We start from the raw sequence: 26,571 nt of genomic DNA, 5'->3' as shown, positions 1-26,571 counted from the left end.
AGATCCGATCGTACGAATCATCGTATGATCGGACTTTGCCATCTCCCGACCCGCCACTAACCATTCAGATCAAAGTCTTACCAGTCAGATTAGTTAAAGAACAGATCAGCAATGTTTTGCCCCTGACAGCAATCGTACGATATCTATGTCCAACTAAAGCTAGTGACAGTCTCCCACTGAAAATCGTACGGTCGGCAATACACGCAGAGATATTATCGGCAGCCGACAGAAATTTTCTAACCTGTCCGATCGACCAAACAACCGATCTCCGCCGGACGAAAAATGTCGGGACTCTCCACACACGGTTCGAAAATCGTACGAATCCTCGATTCGTACGATCAGATCTTTGCGTCTATGGCCAGCTTAAAAGATCTGTTTATATGGTGACCTTGCTGAGCTTGTATGGCCAGCTCAAAAAGTGCCTACTACAGTGTTCATGCCGGATCCTGGTGTCTACGTCTGGATCTTGGTATCTGCTTTTTAGTTTAATTTTCCTTTAATTCTTGGTTAGTTTCCATATTCACCCCCCTTGCCTGGGGCTCTAACACCCTGTCATACTCTCTGCAACTGGAATGTGCAGAATGTTTTCCTCTTTACAAGTAGAATGAACTGGAGGGTAAAATAAAGTAGATTATTATATATACTATTCGGGTAGGTGGTAAGTTTTATATGGGATCCCTATGTTGTTGTAGGCCATGTTATTGTTGGGTGGAGTATTTACTGTTCTTGTTAATGCTAATGAACCACAGCTGATATGTGTTTAACAGTATTGGTATCATTGCATTAGCAACATGCCCTGACCCGTATATTTCAGCCTGCAGCCTTGTGCCTTTATAGGGTCACAGAACTCCTCTGTAACTTCTAATATCCTTATAATTTAAAGCGGGGGTGAAATGATCCCTTATAATACATTAGTGATCCTTGGAGTTCCCTGTATAACTCAGCCTGCAACCTTGTGCCTTTATATGGTCACATAAACCCTCCGTTACTTCTAATATCTTTATTATTTACAGCAGGGGCCTACAGCCCTGTGGCTTTATATGGTCTCTCCTTAGTGACTAAATTGTGTGTATGTTCAGTGTATACAACCATTTATTGTTGGAGCTTAATTAATACATGTTGAAGGGACAGTATACTTGCAGTGATTCAAATACTGTGGTATTTTTTGAGAAATTTCTCTCCCATGGTAGTGTAGATTTACAATGACAAATCTCCTTGTCTTCCATTACCATAAAGAAATGGGGAAGGGAAGGCAGGTCATTGACAACTGTCAGACTTTCAAATAAGTGAAAAAATTGGGAAAATATTGTTTTTTTTTTTTAAAATTAAAAATATAGGCAGAATAAAATTTCAAGTCCTATTTAGTTAATTTTTAGCAAAGGTGTTTTAGGTGTAAACTGCACTACTTTCATATGGAATACTATCATTATAATAAATCAGAAAAGTTCTAGATCATTTTAATTCTGTGACACTGATCTCTTGGTAATTGTTGCTTTTCTAGGATTTTATGCTGCAACAGACGATGCTCCGGATAAAAGATCCCAAAAAGTCCTTGGAATTTTATACAAATGTTCTTGGAATGACGTAAGTGGAAGATTCACTGCAATGAACTCGGTACAGAATGTAGTAAATGTATTGCAGAATCCCGTGTCTGTATCAGCACCAGTAGCACCCTGCAGCAAGGCTGACTGTCACTAAGAGGCTTTACAGTTAATGGGCAGAAAGTGCTCCCCTGTATACTACTGCATACTGATCTCTGAAGGGACGGAGAACATCCCCAAGCCCCCATACCAGTACCATCTTCCTATCTGTATTGTGACAAGGACATGGGTATAGTCATTAACATGGCACACAAGTTCATATAACATATTGTTAGTACCCCGTGCCCTTCTCAGATCACCAACAGGCACATGATATGGAAGTGCTAGAAGTGGTGTAGTGGCTTCTAAATGGGTCATAGCACTGCACTGGATTCAGGGATTCTGATCCATCTCTTAAGAGATCAGCACAGTGTATTGAGTGGGGGGGGAAGGGGGCACCCTATGCTAATGGAGAAACCTCCTGCTTAAGAAATGAAAGGAAAACTATACCCCACACACAATGTAGGTCTCTATAAAAAGATATTGCATAAAAACAGCTCATATGTAAAACCCTGCTTCATGTAAATAACCCATTTTCATAATAATGTACTTTTCTAGTAGTATGTGCCATTCTCATGCTAGGCTATACAAAAAACCCACCCTGACATCCCCCATAGACTTTAATGGAAATCACTGCTGTGCTGCTGGTCAATGAGAACTAAGGTGGTTTCAGGCATTTCTCTGCCAGTGGATCTGTCTGTCTGGTGTGTTATTGACCTATGAGTTAGCAAAGTGCCACTGAGCTCTGTTATCAGTCAATAAACAGCCTCTGGGTTAATGCCAGTTACTATTTTGTACCTCATTTCTCATTAAATCAAAATTATATTCAAAGATTTGTTATAGCAGGGCTAGCAGGGAATTTGATAAAAATAAACAAAAAAAAATTCCACACAATCACTCAATGGAAATTGAAGAATTTCTCTCATTTTAATTACGCCGCACACCTCTAGGGCTGCTTTGTAATGTGAAAAATTAGGGAAGAAACACTGGGGCAATAAAGACACTTAGGTGCAGATTTATTGAATATCTGTATGTGGAGTAAAGAGGAATATCCAGCAGTTTAATATTTTCACAAATGATTAAAGGACAAGGAAATTCATCACATAGCAGTCACCATGCTATAGGGGTACCCAGGAATAAATAAGCACTCACCCCAAATCTACACCTAACTGGCCTTCAGGTTGGGACCCAACCATATTTTTGGCTTCAATTCCCATAATATGCCAAGAAGTGAGTTAGGCCACTGAATTTGTTAGAAAGAGAAGCTTGTAATTGGCTCAGACATGTAACTAAATGAGGGGTATAATTAGTGAAGGAGCTTAGAGAAATGATTGGTTACTTTCCTGTTTCAGAGTGGTCCTTTTGGGGACTTGTCTGAGGAATTAAAGATGGAAACTGTAATCAATACATTCTGCTGCAGTGGATCTGTAGGTGGGTGATGATATTTGGGGTGTCTGTATGTATGGGGGGGACGTATAAAGATGGACATTTGTATCAGGACCAATACATAACTTCAGAGCCTACATTTTTCCTTAGCCCATTTGTGTTCTGCAGTGGCCCAAATAAGCATCCCAAGAAGATAGATTGGCATCAGTTAAGCCCAATTCTGTTGCTCAGGCCTTCAGCTCATTTATAAGAACTGCAGTCTCGTGCCATTTTAATGAACCGTCAATTGTACCCAACCGAATGTCACGTGATCTGTAGCTCAAAGGGTTACACATTGATTTATGTGCCGTGACCTCAAGTCATTGCGCTGCGGATGCTACTATGCATTTTTCATAAGAAATACGACTTGTTCCTCAGATCAATAATGTTTAGTTAAGGTGCGACTGTAACTGCACCAACAGGAGGCGCAATGTGTTGCCCGGGGCTGTTCCCGCTTGAGAATAATGCATTCTGGTACTTATAACCCAAATGTACATGACGGCTGGTGCTTGGAAGCATTGCCAGGACCCAACTCAGCAATAAAATTCAGGATGAAGTCTGAATTCATTGCAATGGTATAATTTTAGGAGCCTTGGCCCCCCTCTGCAAAGCTCCCGATTCGCCAATGAAATCACTGGTGACCTGCTGCAAATGAAGAACGCCTGCAATTTTGTCCCCCCTTGTGGTTACACCGCACATTAACTGAATATTTCACCCTAATGAGATTCAGGTTATACTGGACCAATGGACCTTGCTGTAGAAACCCATTGACTGAGCTGATTGATCTGGCCAATGAGAGAGTGAGATATTTCTGCAGAATGTTCCATAATGGCAGGAGCAGCCCTGTGTAAGAATGAAAAGGGTTGTTCACCTATGGGTTAACTTTTAGTATGACGTAGCGAGTGATATTCTGAGACAATTTGCAATTGGTATTCATTTTTAATTTTTTGAGTTATTTAGCTTTTAATTATCTCTCCAGTTTGCAAATCCAGCAATCTGGTTGCTATGCTCCAAATTACCCTAGCAACCATGCACTGATTTGAATAAGAGACTGGAATATAAATCGGAGAGGCCTGAAGATAAAGATGAGTAAAAAAAAGTAGCAATAACAATAAATGTGTAGCCTTACAGAGCATTTGTTTTTAGATGGGGTCAGTGACCCCCATTTGAAAGCTGGCAAGAGTCAGAAGAAGAAGGCAAATCATTCAAAAATGATAAAAATTAAATAATGAACACCAAATGAAAATTTGCTTAGAATTGGCCATTCTAAAACATACTAAAAGTTCATTTAAAAGTGAGAAGAAAAGTCCTTTACCACTTGGGGGAGCCAAATGTTAGGCACCCCCTAGTGAATGTATTTACTTACCTGAAACCCCAGGCTTCTTATTTTTTCAAATTTCCCGGGGCAGACGCATGCGCAATAGAATGAAAAAGCTGACATTTTAGTTAAAGTTCGGGCTTTTCACTCTAATGCACATGCGCAGCTGCATGGAAAAAGAAGAAGCTGGAAGAGACGTGGTGCTCACTGGAATAACTCCGGGCCGGTGCAGTTTTCTGCTGAAAGGAGCACCCAGGGTTTCAGGTAAGTAAATACATTCACTTGGGTTTCCTAATATTTGGCACCGCTAAGTGTGAAACGACTTTCCTTCTCCTTTAAGTCTGGGAGAATGGAGCACAGCAGGCAGTGATTTAGGGAGGACACTGGAGATGGAGGGTGTCCAATATTATATATTGTTTCTATGGAGTTTGGTCAAACCTTGTCCCTTAATCCTGGAAACTAAAGCTGCTACTATAACTAGAACAGGGGAACCCAAAGCAGGAACTACAGGGCACCAAGGACACAAACTTATATCATTGACCCAATTTTACACCTGGGCTATGGGGCTGTAGATATGTCTCTCCTGTTATTTAGGAATATATATATACTGTATATATGGAGTCTCAGCAGAATGAGATTTCTTCCTGAATATCACAACAGAAAACTACTTAGAAAAAATATAAAAAAGGAGAAATCCTTTAAAATTTGTCATGGAAAACAATGTAGTGCAACATCCCCATCTAGTGTCCCTGCCCCTGTATTACATCCAAAATATTGGGTAACATTCACAGCATAGCAGCAGGTCTGTGTGACTTTGTGAGATATTTTATGGGGTTGTAGTACAACAAGAGCTGAGAGCTCATTATACATTAATTGTCACAGGAAGCCTCTGGTCGTGTAGCCACTAATCACATTAATGAAATAAGGGAAGAACTCCACGGGCAATTTTGGCGTGAACTGACGAGCTGCGCAAAAACGCAGGTGTCAAATCGGTTGTGACGGAAATAAGGTAAGCAACAGGAACGTTGGATGGTGTCGCAGCATTTGTCCGATGTGTCACAAATGTCAGATGCAGACGCTGCATCTGCATCCTACAGTTGTGACGTGGCAGATGAATGCTGCAACTTCATCCAGCATTTCCATCTCTTATCTTATTTCCATCGCATCCGACTTGACGCCTGCGTTTTTGTGCAACGCATGGGATCACCCGTGAAGTTCTACCCTTGATGCATGCTGCAGACTGCAGTGGTTTCTGTGCAACATGCACCTGTATTAATTGATAATTAGCCTTGCAGGACATGGATTCAATATGTGTTCTGTTTTTATGAGGTGGCCTCTTGGTAGCCCTCAATTATGTAATCTCCTACTTGGTGATTACTTGGAGATGGTGACCCCTGACTTCCTGTAGTGCTAGGGCTGCCTCTTGCCCAATAAACAGTCATAAAATTATGACCAGCAGCTTGAAAGATTTCCCCCTCCATGTGTCAGTATGTATCGTGTACTCAGTGCTACATCAATACATGAGTTAATATAACATTATTACCCAAAGTAATAAATAATGAATTCAGTAAGAAATTGATGAGACAAAATTACATGAATCAGAGTTTACCATGGTATGGTGGTTTTATATTGCCCCTCCTCTCAAATCTATGAGAATGTTTCCTTTATTTAGAAAGTTATCCATAATTTATTTAAGTGCAAATAAGTGGCCCAGAAATCTAACTTTGCCTTTGCCGGATAATGTCACAAGAGCATGACTGTTAGTGATGATATCATAATGGCAACCATGATTGTTAGTGATGACCTCATAATGGTGCCCCTGACACAAGCTGGTATAAGGGCTGTTTACAGTTGGGATTGTCAGATTAGTGACTGAATGCGACCATGAGGTCACTAATCATCACCCTGTTCATTTTCACTGGATTTTTACGAGTAAGTTCTGTTCATGTTAATGGGTTCATGTATGGGAATTGTATCTGAGCCATTATGGGTTCCTGTTATTAGCGTTATCTGTTAATGTACCAGTGACTTATGGGTTTGTTGAGAAGTTTCTATACAATGTACAGCACCCTGTCCCAAACATCTGATCCATGTACTTTTCTATTACAGGAAAGAGATATCAAAGAACATATTGAGACATTGAATTATGTGACTGAAGGATTCAACTACATCAAGCTCAGTTTGCCAGTTTGCCCAGTGTCTGTTGAAAAGGCCGGTTATGTAGAGGATGTAGAGTGCGGCAATACCCTGTTTGTACAGGAAGAGATCAGACCAGTCCCTCTGCTGATTCCTACAGACATAAGATGTGATGTAAGTCAGTATTGATTTATGTGTTACCAATGCTCTATACAGGGAGTAGGAAGGGAACATGTTATTATGGGATGTACTGATATTGTATCTATTGTTCTGCTGTGTGACTAACTGATCCTCTCCTATTGCAGGGCTTGCGTTGTCCAATTCCACCTATAGAGAGTCAGCTCACTAACCGAGAGCCAGAGCTGAGTAGTGCCATCATTCAGGTAAGATGAGAATATCATCTACATAGTGGGTCTGACATGACATGATTGGAATGGCTTTTATTGTCTGACCAATCCCTAATGTACTGATATGTCAGTGATTGAGGGTCCAACTGTCTGACTAACTGATGTTCTTCTGTTGTAGGAGTTCCAGCTAATTGTGCCTTATATTGAGACCCTCATCAGCGATACTGAGAATGGCACTAGTGTGAAAGGAATCATTTTGGTAAGTCATTCGAATAATGAGCTCATTATAAAACAATTCAATATCTAAATCAGACTGGGAATCTGTGAGTTACACTGGAATCAGACTTTCCTACTCTACTCTCACTGCTAGTGAGTTGTTTTCTTAATAATATATATGAATATTATAAAGGGAATAAAGTTCGATTCCATAGGAAGCCTCTGTGGGAAATATTCCCATTAGGTTAATGAATGTTCTTTGTACTGAGACTTTTTTCTCCTTTTATGTAGGGCTTCTTGTTACCAGAAATCTTTGCCTTTCTACTGGAATTCTGTTATGGACACTGGTCCAGCAGAAAGAAGGCAGAAAAGGAAAAAGATGAGGCCCCTTCTGAGAAAGAGAAGGAAGGGCCACAACGTCCTGCTCTAACCCATGATAACATGGAGGAAGAATTTGGAGGCACTAAGAAAAAGAAAAAACAGCGCCACTCTGAGACTCATGATCACCAAGGCTCAGAGAAACCAAAGAGCAGTGAAAGAATAACGGCAGAAGAGGAGACGGAATTAAAGCAGCTTTTGCAACAGTTCATCTGCCAATGCTTGGAAGGAGATTTCTAAGGAGAAGACATAAGGAGAAGTGGGCTGGAGGGAGGAAAAAACTTCTCCAGATTTAACATTTTTTATTACAAATTTCTACTGCAATCATATTGCTCAGTTGCAACTATGATTAATGCAACTATTGTACAATTTAAAGTATTTTTCTATATACCATTTCTATATATTTTCTATATTCACATTTCCCTTCCCATGCTATTGATATTTGTAATAAAATGTTAAGAATAACAATTCAGACTGAGTTGTATTTCTTTATAACAGAAATGAAACTGATATGGATTTTGCAAAATTTCACTTGTGAGAAATATTTGAAAGTCTTTTGTGTTTGTGCGTGTGAATGCACCATGTGATCCTCGTATAAAAAAAAAGTTCATAGGCAAAAGTATCCCTCCTGGAACAAAAGGTATTGTGAAAAGGTATCCCATAAGGAGCAAAATGGTAATTCATAGGAGGTGAACCTCCCAGATACATTCTAGAATGATATAATGTTGATGTGGCTGGAGTGAGCTCTATCCATATTATCGCGGGAGAAATCGACAATTCAGATTTATTGCAATAAGATTTAATGAGCACATGAAGTATTTTGGGGGGTACTGGGGGAAAAGTATCTTTGGAAGTATTTTCTTGAGTCCATTTCTCATGTAATATAATATTTATTAAATGAGTACATGCTAGAAGGTGTCTACAATTTATATTTATATTTCCAGATGAATTGAATATATATATATATATATATATATATATATATATATATATATATATATATATATATATATATATATTATATTACAGTTGTAGTGGAAGGGAAAGTCTCCTATGAGAAGCTGCCAGGTGTTGCAGAGGTGGGAGGTGCCAGGTGACTTCTTTCCAACTATTGCCCAGGGCACAGTGGGGAGATGGTTTTGGGTTTTTAGAGAACTCGGCTTTTTCTATATATGTGATAGTGACCATTTTATTGCATTGCATTTTATTGTGGCCCAAATAAGCACAAGCTTTAGTTAAGGTGCGAGTGTAACGGTACCAACAGGAGGCTTAATGTGTTGCCCGGGGCTGTTCCCACTTGAGAATAATGTATTCTGGTACTTATAACCCAAAAGTACACGACGGCTGGTGCTTGGAAGCGTTGCCAGGACCAAACTCAGCAATAAAATTCAGGATGAAGTCTGAATTCATTGCAATGGTGTCGTTTCAGGAGCCTTGGACCCCCCACTGCAAAGCCCCCGATTCTCCAATGAAATCACTGGTGACCTGCCGCAAATGAAGAAAAGTAGCAATAACAATAAATGTGTAGCCTTACAGAGCATTTGTTTTTAGATGGGGTCAGTGACCTCCATTTGAAAGCTGGCAAGAGTTAGAAGAAGAAGGCAAATCATTCAAAAATGATAAAAATTAAATGATGAACACCAAATTAAAATTTGCTTAGAATTGGCCATTCTAAAACATACTAAAAGTTTATTTTAAAGTGAGAAGGAGAAGGAAAGTCCTTTACCACTTGGGGGTGCCAAATGTTAGGCACCCCCAAGTGAATGTATTTACTTACCTGAAACCCCAGGCTTCTTCTTTTTTCAAATTTCCCGGGGCAGACGCATGCGCAATAGAATGAAAAAGCTGACATTTTAGTTTAAGTTCGGGTTTTTCACTCTAATGCACATGCGCAGCCGCATGGAAAAAGAAGAAGCTGGAAGAGACGTGGTGCTCACTGGAATAACTCCGGGCCGGTGCAGTTTTCTGCTGAAAGGAACACCCGGGGTTTCAGGTAAGTAAATACATTCACTTGGGTTTCCTAACATTTGGCACCCCCAAGTGTGAAACGACTTTCCTTCTCCTTTAAGTGTGGGAGAATGGTGCACAGCAGGCAGTGATTTAGGGAGGATACTGGAGATGTAGGGTGTCCAATATTTTAATTTGTTTCTATGGAGTTTGGTCAAACCTTGTCCCCTAATCCTGGAAACTAAAGCTGCTACTATAACTAGAACAGGGGAACCCAAAGCAGGAACTACAGGGCACCAAGGACACAAACTTATATCACTGACGCAATTTTACACCAGGGCTTTGGGGCTGTAGATATGTCTCTCCCATCATAGGAATATATATACACTGTATATATGGAGTCACAGCAGAATGAGATTTCTTCCTGAATATCACAACAGAAAACTTATAAAAATGAGAAATCATATGGAAAATAATGGAAAATAATGTAGTGCAACATCCCCATCTAGTGTTCCTGCCCCTATATTACATCCAAAATATTGGGTAAAGCTGGCCATAGATGTTGAGATTTTTAAAAGATCAGATCCTGATCGTGAGACCACGATCTTCTCAGATCGATCGTAAGATCGTACGAATTGACCATCAACTAAAAAGACTAATTTGCCAGGAAAACAAAGGGGAGCTGCCTGCTTGGCCCTGCAAACATAGATAGATTGCACTGGGACCGACAAAGATTTTTTGACCTGGCCGATCAATTTCCTGACAGATGTCGGCCGAAAAATCGCAAGATGTACGATCGTTCGAATCCTACTAACCGAACGATAATTTCAAAGCATTGTTCGGACTTCCCTAAAATCGGTCGTTCGGCAAGAGAAATCTTTGCGTCTATGGGGAGCTTAACATTCACAGCACAGCAACAGATCTGTGTGACTTTGTGAGATATTTTATGGGGTTGTAGTACAACAAGAGCTGAGAGCTCATTATACAGTAATTGTCACAGGAAGCCTCTGGTCGTGTAACCACTAATCACATTAATGAAATACTGTAAGGGTAGAACTCCACGGGCGATTTTGGTGCGAACTGACGCGCAGCGCAAAAACGCAGGTGTCAAATTGGATGCGACGGAAATAAGGTAAGCAACAGTAACATTGGATGGTGTCGCAGCATTCGTCTGATGCGTCACGAATGTCGGATGCAGACGCTGCACTCTGCATCCGACAATTGTGACGTGGCGGATGAATGCTGCGACTTCATCCAGCATTTCCATATCTTACCTTATTTCAATCACATCCGACTTGATGCCTGCGTTTTTGTGCAGCGCATGGGATCACCCGTGGAGTTCTACCGATAGATGCATGCTGCAGACTGCATTGGTTTCTGTGCAACATGCACCTGTATTAATTGATAATTAGCCTTGCAGGACATGGATTCAGTATGCGTTCTGTTTTTAAGGGGTGGGCTCGCAATTCCAGGTAGCCCTCAATAATGTTATCTCCGACTTAGATGGTGACCCCTGACTTCCTGTAGTGCTACGGCTGCCTCTTGCCCAATAAGCAGTCATAAAATTATGACCAGCAGCTTGAAAGATTTCCCCCTCCATGTGTCAGTATGTATCGTGTACTCAGTGCTACATCAATACATGAGTTAATATAACATTATTACCCAAAGTAATAAATAATGAATTCAGTAACAAATTGATGAGACAAAATTACATGAATCAGAGTTTACCATGGTACGGTGGTTGTATATTGCCCCTCAAATAAATTATGGATAACTTTCTAAATAAAGGAAACACTCTCATAGATTTAAGTGCCAGAAATCTAACTTTGCCTTTGCCGGATGATGTCACAAGAGCATGACTGTTAGTGATGATATCATAATGGCAACCATGATTGTTAGTGATGACATCATAATGGTGTCTCTGACACAAGCTGGTATAAGGGCTGTTTACAGTTGGGATTGTCAGATTAGTGACTGAATGCCACCATGAGGTCACTAATCATCACCCTGTTCATTTTCACTGGATTTTTACGAGTAAGTTCTGTTCATATTAATGGGAATTGTATCTGAGCCATTATGGGTTCCTGTTATTAGCGTTATCTGTTAATGTACCAGTGACTTTTGGGTTTGCTGAGAGGTTTCTATACAATGTACAGCACCATGTCCCAAACATCTGATCCATGTACTTTTCTCTTACAGGAAAGAGATATCAAAGAACATATTGAGACATTGGATTATGTGACTGAAGGATTCAACTACATCAAGCTCAGTTTGCCAGTTTGCCCAGTGTCTGTTGAAAAGGCCGGTTATGTAGAGGATGTAGAGTGCGGCAATACCCTGTTTGTACAGGAAGAGATCAGACCAGTCCCTCTGCTGATTCCTACAGACATAAGATGTGATGTAAGTCAGTATTGATTTATGTGTTACCAATGCTCTATACAGGGAGTAGGAAGGGAACATGTTATTATGGGATGTACTGATATTGTATCTCTTGTTCCGCTGTGTGACTAACTGATCCTCTCCTATTGCAGGGCTTGCGTTGTCCAATTCCACCTATAGAGGGTCAGCTCACTAACCGAGAGCCAGAGCTGAGTAGCGCCATCATTCAGGTAAGATGAGAATATCATCTACATAGTGGGTCTGACATGAAATGATTGGAATGGCTTTAATTGTCTGACCAATCCCTAATGTACTGATATGTCAGTGATTAAGGCTCCAACTGTCTGACTAACTGATGTTCTTCTGTTGTAGGAGTTCCAGCTAATTGTGCCTTATATTGAGACCCTCATCAGAGATACTGAGAATGGCACTAGTGTAAAAGGAATCATTTTGGTAAGTCATTAGAATAATGAGCTCATTTGAAAACAATTCAATATCTAAATCAGACTGGGAATCTGTGAGTTGCTCTGGAATCAGACTTTCCTACTCTACTCTCACTGCTAGTGAGTTGTTTTCTTAATAATATATATGAATATTATAAAGGGAATAAAGTTCGATTCCATAGGAAGCCTCTGTGGGAAATATTCCCATTAGGTTAAAGAATGTTCTTTGTACTAAGACTTTTTTTCCCCTTTTATGTAGGGCTTCTTGTTACCAGAAATCTTTGCCTTTCTACTGGAATTCTGTTATGGACACTGGTCCAGCAGAAAGAAGGCAGAAAAAGAAAAAGATGAGGCCCCTTCTGAGAGAGAGAAGGAAGGGCCACAACGTCCTGCTCTAACCCATGATAACATGGAGGAAGAATTTGGAGGCACTAAGAAAAAGAAAAAACAACGCCACTCTGAGACTCATGATCACCAAGGCTCAGAGAAACCAAAGAGCAGTGAAAGAATAACAGCAGAAGAGGAAACGGAATTAAAGCAGCTTTTGCAACAGTTCATCTGCCAATGCTTGGAAGGAGATTTCTAAGGAGAAGACATAAGGAGAAGTGGGTTGGAGGGAGGAAACAACTTCTCCAGATTTAACATTTCCATACAGAATGGATTTTTTATTACAGATTTCTACTGGCATCATATAGCTCAGTTGCAACTATGAATTTTAGTGCAACTATTATACAATTTAAAGTATTCTTCTATAGAAAAATATTCACATTTCCCTTCCCATGTTATTGATATTTATAATAAAATGTTAAGAATAAAAATTCAGACTGAGTAGTATTTATTTATCACATGAATGAAACTGATATGGGTTTTGCCAAATTTCACTTGTGAGAAATATTTGAAAGTCTTTTGTGTTTGTGCGTGTGAATGCACCATGTGATCCTGGTAAAAAAAAAGTTAATAGGCAAAAGTATCACTCCTGGAACAAAAGGTATTGTGAAAAGGTAAGGAGCAAACCCTCTAATGGTAATTCATAGGAGGTGAACCTCCCAGATACCTTCTAGAATGATATAATGTTGATGTGGCTGGAGTGAGCTCTATCCATATTATTGTCACAGAAATCCACAATTCAGATTTATTGCAAGAAGATTTAATTGGAACATGAAGTATTTTTGGGGGGTACTGGGGGTAAAGTATCTTTTGGAAGTCTATTTATCATGTAATATAATATTTATTAAATGATTACATGCTAGAAGGTGTCTACAATTTATATAAATTCAGGGCCGGATTTACGTAGTGGGTGCCCCTAGGCCCACTGCTGTTCGTCGCCCCTGTCAACTCCCCTTTATTCATGCAAATTTTCATCATCAGGACCAGGACCGGAGCAATGGAGATTGGCGCATGAGAATTTAAAAAATGATTGTATTTCTAGCGCATCCCAGTATTTTTGAACCAGTATTTTCTTGAGTTTATTTCTCATGTAACATAATATTTAATAAATATTAAAGGATTACATGCTAGAAGGTGTCTACAATTTATATATATTTCCAGATGATTTTATATATATATATATATACACAGTACATGAGAAGCTGCCAGGTGTTGCAGAGGTGGGAGGTGCCAGGTGACTTCTTTCCAGCTATTGCCCAGGGCACAGTGCTGAGATGGTTTTGGGTTTTTAGAGAACTGGGCTTTTTCTATATATTTCATAGTGACCATTTTATTGCAAGGAAACAGATACAAGGGGACAATAAAGACACTTAGGTGCATATTTATTGAATATCTGTCTGTGAAGTAAAGAGGAATATCCAGCAGTTTAATATTTTCACAAATGATTGAAGGACAAGGAAATTCATCACATAGCAGTCACCATGCTATAGTTCTAGGGGTACCCAGGACACAAACAAGCACTCACCCCAAATCTACCCCTAACTGGCCTTCAGGTTGAGCCCCAACCATATTTTCGGCTTCCATTTCCATGGTATGCCAAGTGGGTAACTAAATGAGGGGTATTATTAGAGAAGGAGCCTAGAGAAATAATTGGTTGCTTTCCTGTTTAAGAGTGTTCCTGAACTTGTCTTGTCTGAGCAATGAAAGCTGGAAACTGTAATCAATATATTCTGCTGCAGTGTCGTCCCTTTTTAGGGGTTAAGTTTATATAGCATACCACTGTAGAACTAACCCATTCCAGCATGATCTACCGACTACAGGCTCAGGGCCACCATTAGAAATCACTGGGCCCCACCCACCGGTCCCCGCCCACCGGTCCCCGCCCACCCTGGCACCCAAGCCCCGCCCAGACCCGCCCACTCCACATTACAGTTAAAAGACCACACAGACATCGGCGCTAAAAAAGAAACCCCCCACACACACAAGTTATGAAAAGCTATTGATGGTCAGGGCCCCCTCATAAAAAAAAAAACATTGGCGCCAGGGCCGCTCATAAATGTTTTTTTTAAAAAAGCATTGGTGCCAGAGCACCCCTTACAAGTTAAAAAAACTGTGGCCCCAAAATGTTTTTTTAAAAAAAACATTGGTGCAAGGGCCCCCCTTACAAATTAAAAAAAATTAGGGCCCCAAAAAAATATTTTTTGAAAAAACATTGGTGCCAGGGCCCCTCCTTACAAGTTAAAAAAATTGGGACCACAAAAAATATTTTTTAAAACAAACATTGGTGGCAGGGGCCTATAGAATATTAAAATAATACATTGGTGGCCAGGGGATTAAAAAAAACCCACAAATTGGTGTTCAGTAAAACTCGTGGCTTCAGGACTTCAACTTCGCCTCCTTTCGTGACTTTGGGTCTTTTCGCCGCTTCAGGACTTCAACTCCGGCTGTTTTCGTGACTTCGGGTCTTTTCGGCACTTTGGGACTTTGGTTTTGGCTATTTTCGTGGCTTCGGGGCTTTTCGCCGCTTCGGGAGTTCGGCACTTCTGCAGATCTTGGGCGCTGGCAAGGGGGGCCCGGCTCTTTCTAAACTGCAACACTGCCGGGCCCCCCTTCATGCCTGGGCCCAAGCCACTTGTCCCCCCTGATGGCGACCCTGACGGTGCTCATGAGTAGAATGTGAGAAGGAGCAAGAAATGCTGGGAAAGGGTTGCGTAGTTCTAATTGACCTCAAATTGATAGGAAAGTGTTAGTATCGATTCAGTGAGCTCCACTGAGCATCAGAATAGTTTCTGTGGTGCCTTTCCCGTATTCTCCCCCACTCACTCACCTTCTTACTCCTTTTAGCTCCGCATAAATGGCAACTGTTTTGAGTTTTGGGCTTATATCCAGGGTATTTATTGTATTGGCATCTATCCCACAATCCAACATTATCACATCTCCCTGTAGAGCAGCACGTGGGGCTTCACAAGCTCAATTGCACCCTGAGTGTGCACATAACAACCAGAGACGGGAGATGATAGAGGGGTCGGAGAAGTGCTATCAACTGGGTTTCTGTTTGCTACAGACCCCGCCTTATCTTCCATGCTGCACTGGGGGGTATAATGTACTGCAAGGGCACTTGGGGGTGGGGATGTCTTGACTGGGATTCAAAATAGGCCCTGACATTTCAGAGGCACAGAGGTCCAATCAGCACCCAGAAGCCCAATAAATAGTGATGTCTGTGGCATCTTACAGCAGCCCCTCTGGCATTTGCCAGAATCCGAATATTGTCAGTCCGGGCCTGCTGGGGTAAAAAGATAACAACAGCAGCTCTGACATTTCTGTATATCCCTGTCAGCATGCCCCTGCCTTATCTGGGGGTATATTCCCTGTCAATATGTCCCACACCCTACCTGGCTGTTTATATCACTGTCAGTGTGTCCTGCCTTGGGTATATATCCCTGTCCCAGCCATATTTATTATATATATATTTCTGTCAGTGAGCCGTGTCTGGGGTATATATTCCTGTTCTACTTGGATGTATATGTCCCATATATATTTTATATATATATATCTGGGACAGGGATATGTCTGGGGTATATAATCTTGTCAGTGTGCCCCTGCCCTTCATAAGGGTAATTATCCACATTTTGACATCCAAGAAGTGACAGAACTATATCACCTAGAATCCCACCGTGCACTTGGGGGATACTGGGAGTTGTAGTCCTATTCATCTGGTGTGTTAAAGCTTGGCTTTTGCTGGTATCGTGTTCCTAAACTCACACACAGAAGAGTAATCTGAATGAGGAAAGTGTGGGGCCTAAATTGAGGTAAAAGGATGATGTTACATTTCCCTAGAACTCCCAGCCTTCCCTGACAAACAGCAGCTCTGACACCTCACACTTTCCTGTCACTTTATAACTTGCCAACTCAGGCCCACCTAAGGCATCATGTGACAATCCTGGCTCCACCCACAGAAACTTATTTCACTGCACAGTTACTGCGCCTGCCCTGCTTGGTGTGTCAGTCAGGAGAGAGAGAGAGATGGCGGCGGAGCAGCAGCAGCCACAAGGGGTTGAGCTGCACGGTCTGAGCGATGAGGCGGCCTATAGTATGTGTAGTGACCCGCACCAACTCACTAAGGTCTGTGTCTCTCCCTCTAACCCTGCCCTGATCCCCTATATCTCTGTCAGTGTGTCCTGTCTGGAGTTATACATCCCTATTGGTTTGTCCCATGCCCTGTCTGGGGTTTTATATCCCTATTGGTTTGTCCCATGCCCTGTCTGGGGTTTTATATCCCTATTGGTTTGTCCCATACCTGTCTGGGGTTTTATATCCCTATTCGTTTGTCCCATGACTGTCTGGGGTTTTATATCCCAGCATGCCTGTGTCCTGTCTGAGAGTATATAGCCTTATTAGCTTGACTACCTGGGTGTATCTATTCCTGTCAGCATGCCCTGTGCTCTGCCTGGGATTATAATCAATGTTAATGTGCTCCATGCCCTGCCTGGGATTATATATCAATGTTAATGTGCCCCATGCCCTGCCTGGGATTATATATCAATGTTAGTCTGCCCCATGCCCTGCCTGGGGGTATATATCTCAGCAGGCCTCGTGCCTTGCCTGTGGGTTTACATCACTGGTTTATTGTGTAAAGCAAAATACACAAAGTTTGGGGTGTACCTCTTCATCAGGTGTGTAGCATTACATCATAACCCTCTTTAACTAGCCACCAGAAAGGATTTTTTTCCTTACTTTTTTTGCAGGGTCCCTGATTCTCACGTGTTGGGTAATGTAACAATTGCTGTTTGGAAATAGACACAAGGTTGCTACTAAATTGAGTTGCTTTTTTTTAAGATTCACCATTTTTTTTTTTTTTAACCTTTTTGTCAAAACTGAAGTTTACGGTTCAGTGTTCGTGTCGCTGGTGTTTGTCTGGCAGCTCAGTGATCCTTGTGCAGCTTCTAAACTGTTCCAATTTTCTCCAATTATTGATGCATTTCTCAACAGAATATTAGCAGCTATTGTATCAATTATAACAGCTGCCCACTCTGAAACGTATTTGTTTAGCACAGTTTCCGTGGCCTGTCTGGTAGTGCTATGCGGGGCCAGCGTGAAGCCCGCGGGTTTGGGTTCTGCTCAAGATTTCCGGGTCACAGGCAGGTTTGGGTTGAGCTCTTTCTTCTGCTCTCCATGCCCACGACCTTACACTGCTGGCTTTCAGCAGCCCCCTTTCATGACATCAGAGATGGGTGGGTCGGGCATGAGTCTATAAATAAAGGGAAACTGTTAGGTTTGGGTCTGGTGCGGGTCGACTTTTTATCGACCTGCACATCACTACTGACTGGTATATACACCATGCCCTGTCTGGAGGTATATATATCCCTGTAAGGGCTGCCACCTTTTCTGGAAAAAAATGCCAGCCTCCCTATATTTTTGCCCTTTTTCCCCTATTAATAACATTGACATCAATCTTAATTTTCAATACTGGCCTGATGAGAACCATAATCCCTGCCAGTGTGCCCTGCATAAGGTTACCTATCCATGTTTTGACACCCAAGAAGTGACAGAACTATCACCTGCTTGTGATTGAGTTGCTTGAGTTTATCTGGTGTGCTAAAGGTTGGCTTTGCCCAATATTGTGTTCCTAAACTCATATTCACACACACAGAAGGGAAACCTGATTTCAAGAAAGTGTGGGGTGATATGCAAATATATCCGCCTTATACCTCTAGGGCTTCTAGCTCTCTGGAGTCTGAGGTGCAACAGCACAGATGCAGCCCAGGCACAGCAAAGAGGCAGCACAACTGTAGCTGTTGACAAGGCCCATTTCTGTACAATCAATTCTAGACTGTGGAATCCAAATAAACATTTTGGAGATTCAGTATATTTTATAGCTGGGACACATGGACCAATATTCTATAAAATCCAGAAGTACGCCAATGAGTTGCTTAGTGAAGTCTGTGTTTTATAATGCCCATATATATCCGCAAAAAGGGGCAACGTTTCCAGCCCCTTTATCAAGCCAACAAGTGACCTTCAACCAGGTAGAGCGCTCCATTATCGTGCAACACGGACCAATATTGGCTACTCTTTTGGGAATCTCCTGCCATATGCCATTGACCAATATGTAATTGAGGTTCAAAAATGTAGTCAAGCGAGGACTACATTGGACAGTGGATATACTCCTTTTAGGGCTTCTATGTGACCATTGAACCAGTAGCCAAATGACTGAACCAGTCTGATTTAGTTACCACTTGTATAGCCAAATAGAGCAAAGTTGGCCATAGATGCAAAGATCCGATCGTACGAATCATCGTACGATCGGACTTTGCCATCTCCCGACCCGCCACTAACCATTCAGATCAAAGTCTTACCAGTCAGATTAGTTAAAGAACAGATCAGCAATGTTTTGCCCCTGACAGCAATCGTACGATATCTATGTCCAACTAAAGCTAGTGACAGTCTCCCACTGAAAATCGTACGGTCGGCAATACACGCAGAGATATTATCGGCAGCCGACAGAAATTTTCTAACCTGTCCGATCGACCAAACGACCGATCTCCGCCGGACGAAAAATGTCGGGACTCTCCACACATGGTTCGAAAATCGTACGAATCCTCGATTCGTACGATCAGATCTTTGCGTCTATGGCCAGCTTAAAAGATCTGTTTATATGGTGACCTTGCTGACCTTGTATGGCCAGCTCAAAAAGTGCCTACTACAGTGTTCATGCCGGATCCTGGTGTCTACGTCTGGATCTTGGTATCTGCTTTTTAGTTTAATTTTCCTTTAATTCTTGGTTAGTTTCCATATTCACCCCCCTTGCCTGGGGCTCTAACACCCTGTCATACTCTCTGCAACTGGAATGTGCAGAATGTTTTCCTCTTTACAAGTAGAATGAACTGGAGGGTAAAATAAAGTAGATTATTATATATACTATTCGGGTAGGTGGTAAGTTTTATATGGGATCCCTATGTTGTTGTAGGCCATGTTATTGTTGGGTGGAGTATTTACTGTTCTTGTTAATGCTAATGAACCACAGCTGATATGTGTTTAACAGTATTGGTATCATTGTATCAGCAACATGCCCTGACCGTATATTTCAGCCTGCAGCCTTGTGCCTTTATAGGGTCACAGAACTCCTCTGTAACTTCTAATATCCTTATAATTTAAAGCGGGGGTGAAATGATCCCTTATAATACATTAGTGATCCTTGGAGTTCCCTGTATAACTCAGCCTGCAACCTTGTGCCTTTATATGGTCACAGAACCCCTCAGTGACTTGTAATATCCTTATAATTTATGAATGGGGGTACATTATGCCTTATAATACGAGTGTTACTCAGAATTCCCTGTATAACTCAGCCTGCAGCCTTTTGCCTTTATATGATCACATAACCCCTTAGTGACTTCTAATATCCTTATCATTTACGTCAGGGGGTACATAATGCCTTATAATACATAAGTGCTACTCAGAGTTCCCTGTATAACTCAGCCTGCAGCCTTGTGCCTTTATATGGTCACATAAACCCTCCGTTACTTCTAATATCTTTATTATTTACAGCAGGGGCCTACAGCCCTGTGGCTTTATATGGTCTCTCCTTAGTGACTAAATTGTGTGTATGTTCAGTGTATACAACCATTTATTGCTGGAGCTAATTAATACATGTTGAAGGGACAGTATACTTGCAGTGATTCAAATACTGTGGTATTTTTTGAGAAATTTCTCTCCCATGGTAATGTAGATTTACAATGACAAATCTCCTTGTCTTCCATTACCATAAAGAAATGGGGAAGGGAAGGCAGGTCAGTGACAACTGTCAGACTTTCAAATAAGTGAAAAAATTGGTAAAATATTGATTTTTTTTTTTTAAATTAAAAATATAGGCAGAATAAAATTTCACCACAAGTCCTATTTATTTAGTTAATTTTTAGCAAAGGTGTTTTAGGTGTAAACTGCCCTACTTTCATATGGAATACTATCATTATAATAAATCAGAACAGTTCTAGATCATTTTAATTCTGTGACACTGATCTCTTGGTAATTGTTGCTTTTCTAGGATTTTATGCTGCAACAGACGATGCTCCGGATAAAAGATCCCAAAAAGTCCTTGGAATTTTATACAAATGTTCTTGGAATGACGTAAGTGGAAGATTCACTGCAATGAACTCGGTACAGAATGTATTAAATGTATTGCAGAATCCCGTGTCTGTATCAGCACCAGTAGCACCCTGCAGCAAGGCTGACTGTCACTAAGAGGCTTTACAGTTAATGGGCAGAAAGTGCTCCCCTGTATACTACTGCATACTGATCTCTGAAGGGACGGAGAACATCCCCAAGCCCCCATACCAGTACCATCTTCCTATCTGTATTGTGACAAGGACATGGGTATAGTCATTAACATGGCACACAAGTTCATATAACATATTGTTAGTACCCCGTGCCCTTCTCAGATCACCAACAGGCACATGATATGGAAGTGCTAGAAGTGGTGTAGTGGCTTCTAAATGGGTCATAGCACTGCACTGGATTCAGGGATTCTGATCCATCTCTTAAGAGATCAGCACAGTGTATTGAGTGGGGGGGGAAGGGGGCACCCTATGCTAATGGAGAAACCTCCTGCTTAAGAAATGAAAGGAAAACTATACCCCACACACAATGTAGGTCTCTATAAAAAGATATTGCATAAAAACAGCTCATATGTAAAACCCTGCTTCATGTAAATAACCCATTTTCATAATAATGTACTTTTCTAGTAGTATGTGCCATTCTCATGCTAGGCTATACAAAAACCCACCCTGACATCCCCCATAGACTTTAATGGAAATCACTGCTGTGCTGCTGGTCAATGAGAACTAAGGTGGTTTCAGGCATTTCTCTGCCAGTGGATCTGTCTGTCTGGTGTGTTATTGACCTATGAGTTAGCAAAGTGCCACTGAGCTCTGTTATCAGTGAATAAACAGCCTCTGGGTTAATGCCAGTTACTATTTTGTACCTCGTTTCTCATTAAATCAAAATTATATTCAAAGATTTGTTATAGCAGGGAATTTGATAAAAATAAACAAAAAAAACATTCCACACAATCACTCAATGGAAATGGAATAATTTCTCTCATTTTAATTACACCGCACACCTCTAGGGCTGCTTTGTAATGTGAAAAATTAGGGAAGAAACACTGGGGCAATAAAGACACTTAGGTGCAGATTTATTGAATATCTGTATGTGGAGTAAAGAGGAATATCCAGCAGTTTAATATTTTCACAAATGATTAAAGGACAAGGAAATTCATCACATAGCAGTCACCATGCTATAGGGGTACCCAGGAATAAATAAGCACTCACCCCAAATCTACACCTAACTGGCCTTCAGGTTGGGACCCAACCATATTTTTGGCTTCAATTCCCATAATATGCCAAGAAGTGAGTTAGGCCACTGAATTTGTTAGAAAGAGAAGCTTGTAATTGGCTCAGACATGTAACTAAATGAGGGGTATAATTAGTGAAGGAGCTTAGAGAAATGATTGGTTACTTTCCTGTTTCAGAGTGGTCCTTTTGGGGACTTGTCTGAGGAATTAAAGATGGAAACTGTAATCAATACATTCTGCTGCAGTGGATCTGTAGGTGGGTGATGATATTTGGGGTGTCTGTATGTATGGGGGGGACGTATAAAGATGGACATTTGTATCAGGACCAATACATAACTTCAGAGCCTACATTTTTCCTTAGCCCATTTGTGTTCTGCAGTGGCCCAAATAAGCATCCCAAGAAGATAGATTGGCATCAGTTAAGCCCAATTCTGTTGCTCAGGCCTTCAGCTCATTTATAAGAACTGCAGTCTCGTGCCATTTTAATGAACCGTCAATTGTACCCAACCGAATGTCACGTGATCTGTAGCTCAAAGGGTTACACATTGATTTATGTGCCGTGACCTCAAGTCATTGCGCTGCGGATGCTACTATGCATTTTTCATAAGAAATACGACTTGTTGCTGTGTTGCCCGGGGCTGTTCCCGCTTGAGAATAATGCATTCTGGTACTAATAACCCAAATGTACATGACGGCTGGTGCTTGGAAGCATTGCCAGGACCCAACTCAGCAATAAAATTCAGGATGAAGTCTGAATTCATTGCAATGGTATAATTTTAGGAGCCTTGGCCCCCCTCTGCAAAGCCCCCGATTCGCCAATGAAATCACTGGTGACCTGCTGCAAATGAAGAACGCCTGCAATTTTGTCCCCCCTTGTGGTTACACCGCACATTAACTGAATATTTCACCCTAATGAGATTCAGGTTATACTGGACCAATGGACCTTGCTGTAGAAACCCATTGACTGAGCTGATTGATCTGGCCAATGAGAGAGTGAGATATTTCTGCAGAACGTTCCATAATGGCAGGAGCGGCCCTGTGTAAGAATGAAAAGGGTTGTTCACCTATGGGTTAACTTTTAGTATGACGTAGCGAGTGATATTCTGAGACAATTTGCAATTGGTATTCATTTTTTATTTTTTGAGTTATTTAGCTTTTAATTATCTCTCCAGTTTGCAAATCCAGCAATCTGGTTGCTAGGCTCCAAATTACCCTAGCAACCATGCACTGATTTGAATAAGAGACTGGAATATAAATCGGAGAGGCCTGAAGATAAAGATGAGTAAAAAAAAGTAGCAATAACAATAAATGTGTAGCCTTACAGAGCATTTGTTTTTAGATGGGGTCAGTGACCCCCATTTGAAAGCTGGCAAGAGTCAGAAGAAGAAGGCAAATCATTCAAAAATGATAAAAATTAAATAATGAACACCAAATGAAAATTTGCTTAGAATTGGCCATTCTAAAACATACTAAAAGTTCATTTAAAGTGAGAAGGAGAAGGAAAGTCCTTTACCACTTGGGGGAGCCAAATGTAAGGCACCCCCTAGTGAATGTATTTACTTACCTGAAACCCCAGGCTTCTTCTTTTTTCAAATTTCCCGGGGCAGACGCATGCGCAATAGAATGAAAAAGCTGACATTTTAGTTAAAGTTCGGGCTTTTCACTCTAATGCACATGCGCAGCCGCATGGAAAAAGAAGAAGCTGGAAGAGACGTGGTGCTCACTGGAATAACTCCGGGCCGGTGCAGTTTTCTGCTGAAAGGAGCACCCGGGGTTTCAGGTAAGTAAATACATTCACTTGGGTTTCCTAACATTTGGCACCTCTAAGTGTGAAACGACTTTCCTTCTCCTTTAAGTCTGGGAGAATGGAGCACAGCAGGCAGTGATTTAGGGAGGACACTGGAGATGGAGGGTGTCCAATATTATATATTGTTTCTATGGAGTTTGGTCAAACCTTGTCCCTTAATCCTGGAAACTAAAGCTGCTACTATAACTAGAACAGGGGAACCCAAAGCAGGAACTACAGGGCACCAAGGACACAAACTTATATCATTGACCCAATTTTACACCAGGGCTATGGGGCTGTAGATATGTCTCTCCTGTTATTTAGGAATATATATATATACTGTATATATGGAGTCTCAGCAGAATGAGATTTCTTCCTGAATATCACAACAGAAAACTACTTAGAAAAAATATAAAAAAGGAGAAATCCTTTAAAATTTGTCATGTAAAACAATGTAGTGCAACATCCCCATCTAGTGTCCCTGCCCCTGTATTACATCCAAAATATTGGGTAATGAATTCAGTAAGAAATTGATGAGACAAAATTACATGAATCAGAGTTTACCATGGTATGGTGGTTTTATATTGCCCCTCCTCTCAAATCTATGAGAATGTTTCCTTTATTTAGAAAGTTATCCATAATTTATTTAAGTACAAATAAGTGGCCCAGAAATCTAACTTTGCCTTTGCCGGATGATGTCACAAGAGCATGACTGTTAGTGATGATATCATAATGGCAACCATGATTGTTAGTGATGACCTCATAATGGTGCCCCTGACACAAGCTGTTATAAGGGCTGTTTACAGTTGGGATTGTCAGATTAGTGACTGAATGCCACCATGAGGTCACTAATCATCACCCTGTTCATTTTCACTGGATTTTTACGAGTACGTTCTGTTCATGTTAATGGGTTCATGTATGGGAATTGTATCTGAGCCATTATGGGTTCCTGTTATTAGCGTTATCTGTTAATGTACCAGTGACTTATGGGTTTGTTGAGAAGTTTCTATACAATGTACAGCACCATGTCCCAAACATCTGATCCATGTACTTTTCTATTACAGGAAAGAGATATCAAAGAACATATTGAGACATTGAATTATGTGACTGAAGGATTCAACTACATCAAGCTCAGTTTGCCAGTTTGCCCAGTGTCTGTTGAAAAGGCCGGTTATGTAGAGGATGTAGAGTGCGGCAATACCCTGTTTGTACAGGAAGAGATCAGACCAGTCCCTCTGCTGATTCCTACAGACATAAGATGTGATGTAAGTCAGTATTGATTTATGTGTTACCAATGCTCTATACAGGGAGTAGGAAGGGAACATGTTATTATGGGATGTACTGATATTGTATCTATCTGATCCTCTCCTATTGCAGGGCTTGCGTTGTCCAATTCCACCTATAGAGAGTCAGCTCACTAACCGAGAGCCAGAGCTGAGTAGCGCCATCATTCAGGTAAGATGAGAATATCATCTACATAGTGGGTCTGACATGACATGATTGGAATGGCTTTTATTGTCTGACCAATCCCTAATGTACTGATATGTCAGTGATTGAGGGTCCAACTGTCTGACTAACTGATGTTCTTCTGTTGTAGGAGTTCCAGCTAATTGTGCCTTATATTGAGACCCTCATCAGCGATACTGAGAATGGCACTAGTGTTAAAGGAATCATTTTGGTAAGTCATTCGAATAATGAGCTCATTATAAAACAATTCAATATCTAAATCAGACTGGGAATCTGTGAGTTACACTGGAATCAGACTTTCCTACTCTACTCTCACTGCTAGTGAGTTGTTTTCTTAATAATATATATGAATATTATAAAGGGAATAAAGTTCGATTCCATAGGAAGCCTCTGTGGGAAATATTCCCATTAGGTTAATGAATGTTCTTTGTACTGAGACTTTTTTCTCCTTTTATGTAGGGCTTCTTGTTACCAGAAATCTTTGCCTTTCTACTGGAATTCTGTTATGGACACTGGTCCAGCAGAAAGAAGGAAGAAAAGGAAAAAGATGAGGCCCCTTCTGAGAGAGAGAAGGAAAGGCCACAACGTCCTGCTCTAACCCATGATAACATGGAGGAAGAATTTGGAGGCACTAAGAAAAAGAAAAAACAGCGCCACTCTGAGACTCATGATCACCAAAGCTCAGAGAAACCAAAGAGCAGTGAAAGAACAACAGCAGAAGAGGAAACGGAATTAAAGCAGCTTTTGCAACAGTTCATCTGCCAATGCTTGGAAGGAGATTTCTAAGGAGAAGACATAAGGAGAAGTGGGTTGGAGGGAGGAAACAACTTCTCCAGATTTAACATTTCCATACAGAATGGATTTTTATTACAGATTTCTACTGGCATCATATTGCTCAGTTGCAACTATGAATTTTAGTGCAACTATTATACAATTTAAAGTATTCTTCTATAGAAAAATATTCACATTTCCCTTCCCATGTTATTGATATTTATAATAAAATGTTAAGAATAAAAATTCAGACTGAGTAGTATTTATTTATCACATGAATGAAACTGATATGGGTTTTGCCAAATTTCACTTGTGAGAAATATTTGAAAGTCTTTTGTGTTTGTGCGTGTGAATGCACCATGTGATCCAGGCAAAAAAAAAGTTAATAGGCAAAAGTATCACTCCTGGAACAAAAGGTATTGTGAAAAGGTAAGGAGCAAACCCTCTAATGGTAATTCATAGGAGGTGAACCTCCCAGATACCTTCTAGAATGATATAATGTTGATGTGGCTGGAGTGAGCTCTATCCATATTATTGTCAGAGAAATCCACAATTCAGATTTATTGCAAGAAGATTTAATTGGAA

At 40.8% G+C, this 26,571-nt stretch overlaps 3 protein-coding genes across 3 annotated transcripts in view; all 3 read left to right on the top strand.

Annotated features, from left to right (window-relative positions):
- Nucleotides 1–26,571, top strand: part of glo1.L (glyoxalase 1 L homeolog) — a 59,834-nt gene that overhangs the window by 16,751 nt on the left and 16,512 nt on the right. The window contains 1 exon segment of the mRNA NM_001093055.1: nucleotides 1,502–1,584. Within this exon segment, the coding sequence (NP_001086524.1) occupies nucleotides 1,502–1,584 (83 nt within the window).
- On the top strand, nucleotides 10,732–13,062 carry LOC121393609. The gene is made up of 4 exons (XM_041562595.1): nucleotides 10,732–11,807; nucleotides 11,939–12,016; nucleotides 12,159–12,239; nucleotides 12,489–13,062. The coding sequence occupies exons 1-4, from the start codon at nucleotides 11,556–11,558 to the stop codon at nucleotides 12,813–12,815; spliced, it is 738 nt and encodes a 245-aa protein (XP_041418529.1). The 5' UTR covers nucleotides 10,732–11,555; the 3' UTR covers nucleotides 12,816–13,062.
- Nucleotides 16,640–26,075, top strand: LOC121393582. The gene is made up of 6 exons (XM_041562411.1): nucleotides 16,640–16,706; nucleotides 20,658–20,740; nucleotides 24,813–25,013; nucleotides 25,126–25,203; nucleotides 25,346–25,426; nucleotides 25,675–26,075. The coding sequence occupies exons 1-6, from the start codon at nucleotides 16,640–16,642 to the stop codon at nucleotides 25,999–26,001; spliced, it is 837 nt and encodes a 278-aa protein (XP_041418345.1). The 3' UTR covers nucleotides 26,002–26,075.

The sequence above is a fragment of the Xenopus laevis genome, chromosome 5L (genome assembly GCF_017654675.1).
Source record: "Xenopus laevis strain J_2021 chromosome 5L, Xenopus_laevis_v10.1, whole genome shotgun sequence".
Classification (NCBI taxonomy): domain Eukaryota; kingdom Metazoa; phylum Chordata; class Amphibia; order Anura; family Pipidae; genus Xenopus; species Xenopus laevis.
The sequence above is the reverse complement of the archived record's forward strand: the minus strand, read 5'-3'. Positions and strand labels throughout refer to the sequence as shown.